The 12404-nt window shown below is 42.7% G+C and overlaps 1 protein-coding gene across 4 annotated transcripts in view; it reads right to left on the bottom strand.

Moving 5' to 3' along the window:
• The window catches only part of CCDC50 (coiled-coil domain containing 50), a 72289-nt gene extending 60609 nt beyond the window's left edge, over positions 1-11680 (bottom strand). For 2 of the 4 annotated variants that reach the window (XM_084872586.1, XM_084872588.1), the window contains exon 1: positions 11323-11680. In XM_084872586.1, the coding sequence (XP_084728712.1) occupies positions 11323-11371 (49 nt within the window). In that variant the 5' untranslated portion in view covers positions 11372-11680. The remainder of the gene's footprint in view (positions 1-11322) is intronic. The other 2 variants (XM_084872587.1, XM_084872589.1) reach the window with 2 other exon arrangements.
• Positions 11681-12404: the final 724 nt, after the last annotated feature.

The following is a 12404-nucleotide window of genomic DNA, read 5'->3' as shown; positions in this document are numbered from 1 at the left end:
TTCAGGGATGTTAAAAGCATGATAAATGGATTCTATCAATAGCTCCCTAACCCTCTTCTTAAACCCCCAGTCTGTATCCTCCAACATACACAGGGCCAAAATTATCTCTCAGAGATAACTTTGTGGAGCTTTAATGGGGTAACCATACAAAGAAAAGACAAGAAATGCTTTGTGGCTACACTAAAGCCTAATCGGAAATAATGAGGTCTGACCATGGAAACCTGGGAAAACAATAGAAGCAGACATGTCAAGTTAGACTCCAGCAATCTCTGACAGGATAAGAAACGGTTTGTAGACAAAGCCAGAAAGTGATTTGTAATTGCAGACACTGAGCGTGAAGGGTCCTTTCCAAAATAGCTGTTGGCCCACATGTTCGGCCAAACTCAAGATGCACAGATGGGAGGATGGGGATATTAATCAAGTTCCTTCTTTCTCTTTCTCTACTGCAGGTTTCACATCTAGACAACGATTTTCTGACAGTATTTGCCAACCCTAACAGTCTATATTTTACACAACCTCATAATATGAAAAAGCTAGTATATGAAAATATTTGATGAGAAGGTGCTACTCAAAAGTTAATGAATACCTAAAAATCATGGACTTTTTATAGAGTCAATAAAGAAAACAAATTTTGTTGATGATGAGGGAGTGAAGAGGAAAACATCTCCTTACAAGACATTCACAGTTTTTACCACATGCAGTTAAAAGTCCTAGAGTCAAATTAATGGAAAGTGACTCAGCCTTTATGACTCATTAGAAAAATAAAAACCAAAAATGTCCAGTGGAGACTCCCCTGGTATTTGGTCACTGAGGAAGTGTGTCAGGACTGAACTGAGTGTTACACTCAATCCTCCAAAGTTTGATGGTAAATACGCCTCATTCCTTCTGATACAAGTTTCCAAAAAGATGAAGTGATACCTTATCCATGCAAATGTCAACAACATGTTCTGAGAGACCTGGTAATAACTAACTAATAATAACAACTAAAAATCATAAGCAAACTTTTTTACAAAACAATCTGTTTACTCGTGCACATCACTCATGAAACTCCACAGTGTGGCACACTTTTACTTTACTACGATTTATACTCAGTTAAGTCAATTTTGAAGGCTCTAGGAGTTCATATATAATATAAATTTTTTCTTCTTAAATAAATGTCTATTCTTATATAGTCACTACAAAAATATACTATCATAGAAGTCCTATCAACAGTAGTCCCTACCAGCACCTCTATATTAAATAAAACATATAACTGATGCTCACATGATAACTGAAATATAAAAAAGATTAAATAAGGAAGTTTTTTTTTTTATTTCACGGGAAATGGTTTAAAAGAAAACATATTTTGCCCAAACAGTGTGGCTCAATGGTTACGTGTCAACCTATGAACCAGGAGGACAAGGTTCAATTCCTGGTCAGGGCACGTGCCCTGCTTGTGGGTCCCAACCCTAGTGGGGGGCATGCCAGAGGCAGCCAACTGATGTTTCCATCTTTCTTCCTCTCCCCTCCTCCCTCTGAAATCAATAAAAACATATTTTAAAAAGAAAGAAACCGTATTTTTCTATAAAGCACCAGACAGTAAAAATTTAATCTTTGTTAGTCACAGGGTTTCTGCCACAATTACTCATCTAGTCTTTGTAGTATGAAAACTGCCATAAGCAGTATATAAACAGATGAACAAGGACATATTCCAATAAAACTTTACTTATAGGCACTGAAATTTCATATTATTTTCATATGTCACAAAACATTATTCTTCCTCTTTTCAACCATTAAAAAAAAGTAAAGACTATTCTCAGCTCACCTACCTACTTTACAAAAACAAGGTGAGCTTAATTGTACCAAGGGCCATAATTTACAGATCCCTGTTTTAGAGGAACAGTTTTCAATTACTAGAGGGGGGAAATGCCACCCCCTCTTTTTTTTTTTTTTTTTTTTTTTTTTTTCAAACATTGCCACTGTAAAATGTTAAAGAAAAAGACCCCAACAATACAAAGTGTGGATAAGGATGCAGAGTGGCTGGAGCTCACATACATTGCTGGTGAGAACGCAAAACATTACAGACACTTTGAAAAACAGTCTGGCAGATTCTTTTTTTTTAATTTATCTTTATTGTTGAAAGTATTACAGATGTCCCCTTTGTTGTCTCCCCCCATTGACTCCCTCATCCTTGCTTTTTCTCAACCCCCTGCTTCCTCCCCCCTCCTCCAGGCCTTCACCACACTATTGTCTATGTTCATAAATTACCTGGTTAATCTCCCTTCCAACCCGCTACCTTCCATGCCCCCAGGTCCCATCCCAGTCTTCCCTCTGAAATTTGAGCTAAATATACACTCATCCCTATATCCATGAATCCCACCGTAGGTGCTTATCCAAGAGAAATGAAAATTATGTTCACAAAACTGTATGCAAATGTTTACATCAACTTTATAACCACCAAAATGTGCAAACAAACACTGAATGGATAAGCAAATTGGCAAACTGTGGTGCAGTCATACATTCAGCAATAAAAAGGAACAAAATTACTAATACAACATAGTATCAGATATATCACACTAAGTGAAAGGAGCCAAACTCAAAAAGCTACTTTTGTATGATCCCATTTGTATGATATTTTTGCACAGCCAAAACTACAGAGCAGAAAACAAATTAGTGGCTGGCGGAGGTGGGGGAAAAAAAGTTTTGGGGTTATGAAACTGTTCTATATATTGATTGTTGTGGTGGTTACAAGACTATTCATGTGTCAACCCCCAAAACTACCTACTAAGAAGGATGAATTTTTATTGTATGCAAATTCTATCTCAATGAATTTGACTAAAAAAAAAAGTATTGATTTATAAATAATACTGGTTATGCAGTGGTTCTAGTTTATAAAAAGTTTTCACTGTTTTTATGATTATACAGTTACCAACTAACTGTAATATGCAGACCTACATATGTACCATAATGTGTGTATATGTGTGTTTTTTAATGGAAACTAACATTTACTTAGTACCTACAATGTGCCAGACACTGGAATACTTATCAACCTCCCAATTTCCACTTAACAAATATAGAAAATTAAGGTTCACAGTAGTTAATAACTTGCTAAAGTCACATAGCTAATAAGTGTGACTGAGCAGTAATGTCCATCAAGTTCTCTTGCCTTAAAATGCTCCCTTAAAATGAGTTTACTTTGAAATTAGCCCAAATCCTTGCCAGTTATCTATTGCTGCATAACAACACCCCCCCCCCAAAAAAAAAAACAAAAAAAAAAACAACAACAACAAAAAAACAACACCTTAATAGTTTAAAATAGTTTAGGATAAACCCTCATGGTTCTGTGGGTCAATAGGCTTAGCTGGGGATCCTCACACGGGGTCTCACATGTGGACACTGGAACATGGCAGCTGAGGCCGCAGTCACCTAGAGGCTCACATGACACACACTGCTGGCAGGTGGCACTGGCCGTAGGCAGAGCTCAGCGGGGCTGTCACCCACAGCACGTCCATGCGGGCTCTCCCCGGGGCTCTGGCTTCCCCTCGCGTGGCAGCTGGATCCCACGGGGGCACGAGCCACGAACAAGTGTTCTGGAGACCCAGGCTGAAACCACAGGCCCCTGGTGACTGAGCCTCGGAAGTCATGCTGCTTCACTTCCACTTCGTCCTGCTGGTCAAAACAAGTCTCCGAGCCAGCCCGCGTTCAAGGAGGGGGGCTACACAAAGTGTGCACCCTGGGATGCGTGGTTCATTCAGACGTCACCTCTGACCACCAGCTCCACCCCGTAGTGCATTACGCATTATTTTAAAGTTCTTCCTTGTACTATTCTAAATTTTCTATAACATATGTATTATTTTGTAGTCACAGAAATAAATTCTTTTAACTTAAGTTTGTGGATTTTTCCAATTTATTTAAACATAAAAAATAAACAGTTGACCCATTTTTCACATCTCTGACAAACATCTCTGACAACAACCAATCTGTTCTCTGTATGGTTATTTATATAGGTATATATGTATGTGTGTATATATATATCCAAAGTATAATAAAGATCACACTTTGTCCTTCTCTGTCTGACTTAGTTCACTTACCATAATGCCCTTGACGTCTGCCCATATTATTGCAAATTTTAATGTTTTTTAAATAAAATTAAGGCAATAATAGTTCTTGTGTGTGTGTGTGTGTGTGTGTGTGTGATGTCCTTTTAAAAGTAATATCAAGAAACCTCTTTATAATGGTTTCTAAATTCAAACATCTGGGAAAAAATGGTCTAAACAATCCCTAAGGTCCTTCTGAATATAAAAACCAATTATCCTTTATAGGTCTTACCCAAGATCTAGGATATCCTGATTTTACAGTTTGAAGCACGGGGCATCTCTAAATGGGTTATCAGTTAAAAGCATTAATCCCAAAGCCCTTTCACTGGCTACTTCTGAATTTGCAAATCTGTGTGTTATAAGGTTTGCTTACCCTGTATAGGGCAGGGTAGTTCATTTTAAAATACGCTCCCGTACTTAAGAGAAGTAGAATATCAGTGGTTTGGTACAACTTACTTCTCCAACCTGGCCTCAGATTTTCATCTGGAAAATAAGGAGGTTGGCCTAGATCAGTGGATTTTAATGCTTTCTACCTTGAGATTCTTTCTAAAAGTATCAATTAACTTTACAGTTTCCCACAACTGAGAAAATGTCCTTTAAATACCTGTTGAACAAATAAACAGCCTGGCCAGTGTTGCCCAGTGGTTGAGCATGCACCTATGAACCAGGAGGGCACAGTTCGATTCCCGGTCAGGGCACATGCCCAGGTTGCAGGCTCGATTCCCAGTGTGGGGCATGGAGAAGGCAGCCAATCAATGATTCTCTCTCATCACTGATGTTCCTATCTCTCTCTCCCTCTGCCTTCCTCTCTGAAATCAATATATATATATATATATATATATATATATATATATATATATATATATATTTAAAAGCAAACAAAAATGTTTAAAGGTTTCAGAAATGCTTATTTAAAAAAAATTATTTTGCAAATAACAGCTATATCCATTTTTTAAAAAATCACTGATTCAGCCCTAGCCGCTTTGGCTCAGTGGATAGCCTGCACACCAAAGGGTCCTGGGTTCAATTCCGGTCAAGGGCACATACCTCAGTTGCAGGCTCCTCCCTGGCCTGGGCCGCGGTCAGGGCTCATCTAGGAGGCAACCAATCTCTGTGTTTCTCTCACATCAGATATTTCTCTCTGTCTTTTCCTCTCCCACTCTTTCTAAAAAACCAATGGGAAAATATCCTCGAGTGAGGATAAAAAAATTCTTTTTAAATCACTGATTCATGTAATAAAATAATGCATACCTACATATAGCAATAAGATGAACAATTTTTTCCCCTTATTGTGAGAGGCATTTTGGATCCACTGGGTTCTTTATATCTTCTTGAAGTCTATATGACTGCCTCTCCACCACAGTGAAGACCATGTCCATGCACCACGGGGCATTTTTTTACTGTGAAAGTACCTTCTCCCAATGGATGCCATACACCACATAAACTGTTTTTCTTAAATATATACCTAAGATTCTTTCTAGTTGCCAAATTGTGTAATGTTACTTTGCCATTAAAGAAATAAAGTAAACCTAAAACTCAAATAAAAATCAAAACCACAAACAGCATTTTAAAAATGTTTTCACTAAAATTTTGTCCTCAATAATGATTATGTCCAAGGCCAGAAGGAAGAAAATGGAATTGCTTTTTTTTCTTTTTTTCTTTTTTTTTTTTTTTTTTACTTTCTGTTATACCTATCTATATTGGATGAATTCTATTCTATAATTCATCCAATATAGAATTCTAAATGAATTCTATAATTCAGTACCTATGAGAAAATAAACATTATTTAAAAAATTAAGTTTTTATAAATGTGATGTGCAATAACCATGATTTAAAGGCATTATCTCTGCCCTTCAGAGCTTATACTTAGAAATATGAGATAATTCTGCCAAAGATAAAATTCCTGGACTAACAGAGAGCATCTATTAATGTATTCATTCACTCATACATTCAAATATTTGATGAATATTTGCTAGCTGAAAAGATACATAGAGCCAGATGGTAATTAAAAGCTAAGACACAAACTTCCAACTCAAGGAGATCCAGCCATGTTCTTATTAAAAAAACAACAACCAGCCCTAACATCGGCCTGACCAATGAAGAGCCCTGGGTTCAATTCTAAGTCAAGGGCCCACACCTGAGTTTCAGGTTCCCTCTGGGCCCCAATCAGGCAGGCACTTGCAAGGGGCAACCAACTGATGCGTCTCTCTCACAGAGATGTTTTTGCCCTCTCTCTTCGTCACTCCCTCCCTCCCTTCCTGCCACCCTCTTAAAAATCAAATGGGGAAGGGAGGGAATAAAATCTGCTGTAGAATGAGAAAGGGATTTTGCAGAGACCGGTTTGGCTCAATGGATAGAGCGTCGGCTTGGGGACTGAAGGGTCCTGGGTTCGATTCCGGTCAAAGGCATGTACCTTGGTTGCGGGCATATCCCCAGTAGGGGGTGTGCAAGAGGCAGCTGATCGATGACTCTCTCTCATCGATGTTTCTAACTCTCTATCTCTCTCCCTTCCTCTCTGTACAAAATCAATAAAATATATATTTTAAAAAAAAAGAGAAAGGGATTTTGCCCTGGAGCCAGATAATGTACATCTCACAGGCTACCATCACATTCGATGTCTACTGTGCATGTGATAAGCTTTAGATCCTCTGGGACTACTTGGTTAACTTTTTTGCACCAGATAATGATTTTGTAACTGTCCCCTTAAAGTTCTAGATTTATGCCGTTAATTCAATTTGCCCCATTATGCAACTGGGGTGTCCTGGACCTAAAATGAATCAGTGCTTCCTAGGTGTATTTCTGAAAAGACATTAACCTTTCACTAAAGAAAAAGGATTTGCTCTCAGAATAGCTGGCTACCTATACTTCAAGAAATAAGTCAGTGCTAGGTGCATGAATTTCAGACTCTATGTGATTATGTACACATACACAGTTAACTTAGGAGATGGTGAAATCTTCCATCTGAAGAACAGTAAGAGTACTAAATCCTATCTAATAAAAGAGTAATATACAAATTAGCCATCACTCTGCCACACTCACAAGTCACACCCACCAGCCAATCAGGAGCAAGTATACAAATTAATCCAACCAAGATGGCTGCGGCCACAGAGTGAGCCAGAGGCTTGGGTTTCCCCAGCAATGGAGGAAGCCAAGCTTTCCACACACCCTGGGCAGCACAGGCCTCCACTCAAGGCTACAAAGTTTCAGTTATAGAAGATAAATAAATCCCAGATATCAGGGCCTCCGCTTGGGTCGCTGGGGATCATGACCAGCCTGCAAACCACCACAGGTCCCTAGCCCAGGCCACCCTATGCCCCAAGGTAACCCCCACCCTGATCCAGGACAACCTTTAGGGGAAACCACCTGGCCCCCACCCATGCACCAGGCCTCTTTCCTATTTAATAAAAGAGTAATATGCAAATTGACCATCACTCCAACACACAAGATGGCTGCCCCATGTGGCCGAAGATGGGCACCACAAGATTGCCAGCAGGGAAGGGCAGTTAAGAGGGATCAGGCCTGCAGGGGAGGGCAGTTAGGGGCAACCAGGCTGGCAGGGGAGCAGTTAGGCATCAGGCTGGCAGGGGAGTATTTAGGGGGTGATCAGGCTGGCAGGGGAGTGTTTAGGGGGTGATCAGGCTGGCAGGGGAGTGTTTAGGGAGTGATCAGGCTGGCAGGCAGAAGCAGTTAGGGGCAATCAGGAAGGCAGGCAGGCAAGCAGTTGGAAGCCAGCAGTCCTGGATTGTGAGAGGGATGTCCAACTGCCCGTTTAGGCCTGATCCTACCAGGATCAGGCCTAAACGGGCAGTTGGACATCCATCGAGGGGCCCCAGATTGGAGAGGGTACAGGCTGGGCTGAGGGACACCTCCTTACCCTGTGCACGTAGTTCGTGCACCGGGCCCCTAGTACATGATAAAATTCCTACTACTAGAAGGAAAGAAAAATGAAGACTGGCACTGGGAGAGGATGAGAGGGTTAGAATTATAAGTGCTACATGGCTACAGTAGGGAAAAAAGCAAAGGAGTTAATAGTTTAAAGGGGTCTAGAAATGGCTTTGATGAACATGCAAATGCTCTTAAACCAAAAGATGGGGGAAAGACAAGATTACAAAAGTAAACAATTCAAATTATGTGGAGAGAGCAAAAAAGGAAAGTGGGGTTTCTAGATTATTGTTTCAGAAAAACAATTCAGCAAGGAAGCTAAAATTGACCACAAATCTAAGTTTGTTAACTGATGAAAAGTGCTCATTTTTAGAAAAAAATGTTCCCAGCTCTGATCTAAACTAAGAAACTTTCATATTATTGTTGGAAACAGACCATACATTTGTCTAACATTCACACATTGCATGATGCATTTGAGTTAATATATCTACTGATAAGAAAATAGCTAGATTTCAAATCTTGTGGCATAGAACCTCAAATATTTCAGAAGAAATAAGGCATTATTCCTAAACACAGGCAACAGTATTTCTACAACAGAAAGTAGGCAGATATTCCAAAATGCTTTCTAACCAGGAATAATGATGTGTGCTGACACTTAGACTAAATTCTTTTCATTTGCGTATGAACTCAACTGTGTCCCTTTGTCTCCTATTTTAAGAGACTTCCCAAGATAAAAACATTGCCCTAATTTTTTTTTAAAGGTCTGTCCAAATGATGAATATCTTTGATTGCCTTAAAGCCAAGTAAAGGAGCTCTGGACTTTAACCTAGAAAAGAAAATTTTCAAATATTCCCTTCCCCTCATGTCAGTTGCTACCCATGACCTCTGTTGAGATGTTCACAACAAAGGTCACAGGGCTCCCCTCCCCCTCCCAAAGAATGAATGCAGTGGGGAAAGGACTGACACCGACTGCGTTATTCTTCTCAATCTCTATTGTAAGCAACCCCATGATCCCAAATTGTACTTGTACATAAACCTACTAAAGGTTTAGATTGGAAAAAGAAAAGTGGAGGAGATAGGTTTTTTTAAAATGGGGTTTAAAAATCTGTGCCAGCAAACTAAGCTTCCTTTTCAAACTAACTTGGAGTGTTAAACAGTCTCAATGTTTGTGTATGTTTTACCCAATCATAAAGCACATCTTTATTCTCTCTAATTAGGGTTCAAATATATTGTTAGGGAGTAACTGGGCCATAATTAAGAGTTATATTAGAGAAAGATACATTTTATTAAGCTTGAATGCTTTCCGGATCAAAAACTAACATCACCATTAGGACATTGCTAGTATGTAATACATAATTTCCTTTGATGATCTTTGAACCAGAAAAGTCAGATGCTTACAAAGACAGTGATCTTCTCAACAATTTCTGACCACCTTCAAAATCAACCAATATTTAATTTTAGCTTAATAAAAAGCCACACTAAATTTCCTAACCACTTTACCATGTTACGCAAACTGGGTTGACAAACACCGTATTATGTGTCTTGCAAGTCAATTCACATGTGTTAAATTCCAGGGTTTAGCAATAGAAAAACCTCGCAATTTTAGTTGGAAGTGTTTGTTGAACCCCTTGAGAATGAATATAGTAGAATACATAATTCATGTCTTGGTTAGAAACCAGAAAACCTAAGAGTAATATAAATGCATACTTATAAAGTAAGTTTCAAGTTCCTTCCAGGTCACTGATACATAATGTGTGGCACTATATAATACTTCACATGTTAAGGTTGTGTTGGAACTCCAATTGTCATTCTACTCATCACCCGCCCTCCTCAAGGAAGCACTGCACAATAAACAAGGGTCGTTTTCCTTACAGCACTGACATAGGACACATACACACGCAAGCACACACACACACACACACACACACACACACACAAAACTCAGACTCAAAAGGCTAAAGACAAACAGAAAAGCTCAAAGACTTTCAAAGTGTAGATTTGCCTTTCCTAATCACTCAGGCTTGTCAATGCAGTGAATGATTTACATGTGAATGCCATCATCTTCACCTAAGCTAGCTTGGGAACTGAAGGTTGAAAAATACTACTGTTAAGATTTCAGGCCTAAGCTCCAATATCCTTCAGGAGCAAGAAGAAGACAGGCCCAGGCCCAGCCCCATTAAAAATTCCACATAAAACCAGCCACTGGGTCTCCTCGGGTTTGGATCTCTGGGAAACAAAACAGTCAAGCTTTCTTGGGATTTGGGAGTCTGACTTGAGCACCCACAAGACCATGGGAGTCAAGTCAAGTTGGCAAAGAAGCACACAGTTTCAAGAAAGCAAAGGTTCCTTTTCAATTCCAAGTCCCCAAGACACTTCGGGCCACAATGCTCCCTTGAAATAAATGACAGCCACAACAAAGGCGACCTTTGCAAGCCCAGATAGCACTCTGGAACTTCTATGCTTCCTAGGGCCAAAGAACAGCCAAAACCCACTAAAGGTTAAGGCGACCCAGCACCCATGATCTCAATTAAAAAAAAAAAAAAAAAAAAAAAAAAAAGGTAGGTGTTTGGGACAGGGGATAAAAACAAGGAAAGTTCAAAGGGTTATTTTGCTGGTAGCCAGGCCAGATCAGTCCTAACCAAAGCTTTATTTTTCTGCACATCAGTCTAGTGAAGCCATTTAAAAAAAAAAAAAAAAAAATCAAGGTCACCAGTAGGTCCCCCGTTTCCCCTCGCTCAGTGCTTTTTTTTGCAAGAAAATGCTTATAGCAGCTTCCCATATGCCATGCCATGGCGGTCAGGGCCAAGCCTCCACTTTTTAAACCTTTAGGGAAGGTGGGAAAGTCAAGCCAGACTGCTGGGCTAGGAAAGTCAAGAGAAGGAGGGAAAAAGATCAAGTTTCAAAACAAAAGGCTCCACTGAGAACTGAATGTCAACCCTTTCCCAAGTCCTCGCCTCCCAGCCCACTAGGCTGGGCCTTGGATTTAAAAAAAAAAAAAAAAAGAACTCAAGGAAAGTCGGATAAGAAGACCCAGCTGCCGGCGATCCACGAGAAGAATATTTTGCACAACCACTTGATGCGGGTGGTGCTATCCTCCCCGCCACCCCCATCCTCTCACCCAGGAACACGGGGAGGCTTAGAACCCCAGTCCTCTATCTGCCCCAGGTCCCCGGGCAGAGCCTAAAATCCCTTTCCCCTCCGGGGCAGGGCGGGCCTGGCACCAGGTGAGCGCCGGGCGAGGCGAGGGCCGCGGGGCCCGCAGGACGCCGCCCCTGCCCGCGGGGGACCCGGGATCGCGGCTGGAAAGAGAGCCCCCCCCCCCCCCCCCCCCGCCCCAGCGCTCGCTCCCCGCCCCGGGCCCTACCTTCCTTGACTCCCGGCAGCTTGGACTGGTCGATGCTGACTTCAGCCATGTCGGCCCGGGGTCTGGGCGGCCCCCGGCCACCCGCTTCCCCGCCGCCGCCGCCGCCGCCCCGAGCGCGGCCCCGCGCGCACCCGCAGCGCCCGACGCGGCGCAAAGTCCGGCGGCAGCGCGCGCGGCCCGCGGGAGGGAGGGCGAGGCCGGGCGGGTGCGGGCGACAAAGGCGGAGAGAGACCCGGTCCCCTTTAAACGTCCCCGGCAGGCGGCCCAGCTGCCCCGCCGCAACCACCTGCTCCCACGCCCCCGGCCCGGGCTGGTCCTAAATCCCCGGCTCCCGGAAATGGGCTCGCGCCGGCCAGTACGGCGGGGGAGAGGAGACAGAAAGGCGGGCGGGCGGGCGAGGGGAGGGGAGCTGCAGGTCTGAAACCGCAATTGCAAGTGGCTGGCGAGCGGCGATGGGCTCCCGCGGCCGCCTCCCCGCCGCCGTCTCCTTTGTGCGGGGTGACGCGCCTGAGGCCGGGGGTGGGGGGCCCCCCCTGCGCCCCCGGACCCGCCTGGCTCCCACCCGAGGGTCGCGCGTCTTTGGGGCGGGGGGGGTCTGTGTCTGGAGGGCCTCAGCGGAGGGCCGCACGGGTCATCAGGATAGAATCATCACTGTCAGCATTCTGGGGCTGAGATTTCCGCAGATGCTTCCTGTGTGCTTTTCTCTCTCTCTCTCTCTGCACTCTTTGCCTCCTGGGATTAGAGGAAAGAGGATGCATGTGCATTTAAAATAAAAATAAATCTCTAATACAACTAGAGAGCAGCTGATGGAAATCTGGGCCAATGCACACCAGCTGGGGGGACTGAGTCATTCATTCATTCAAAAGCAGGAATGTCTATCAAAGGCGAAGGGAGGCACCGCGAGGCTGATAACACCGCGTGTCAGAAATCTCTCTCTCTCCCCCGTGGCACGTCACACATTGGACTAGACTGCAATTGTGACTTTTGTCTCCCGGAAATAGGCAACATCTTCTGTCTGCCGTCTCCTGGCAACGGAATGCGCCCTCTCCATAGGAAACTGCCTCAGGAGTGGCTCCTCTCCC

Source organism: Pipistrellus hanaki (genome assembly GCF_964339955.1).
Source record: "Pipistrellus hanaki genome assembly, chromosome: 2".
Taxonomy (NCBI): Eukaryota; Metazoa; Chordata; class Mammalia; order Chiroptera; family Vespertilionidae; genus Pipistrellus; species Pipistrellus hanaki.
Note: the sequence above shows the minus strand (reverse complement) of the source record. Positions and strands in the feature narration are given on the sequence as shown.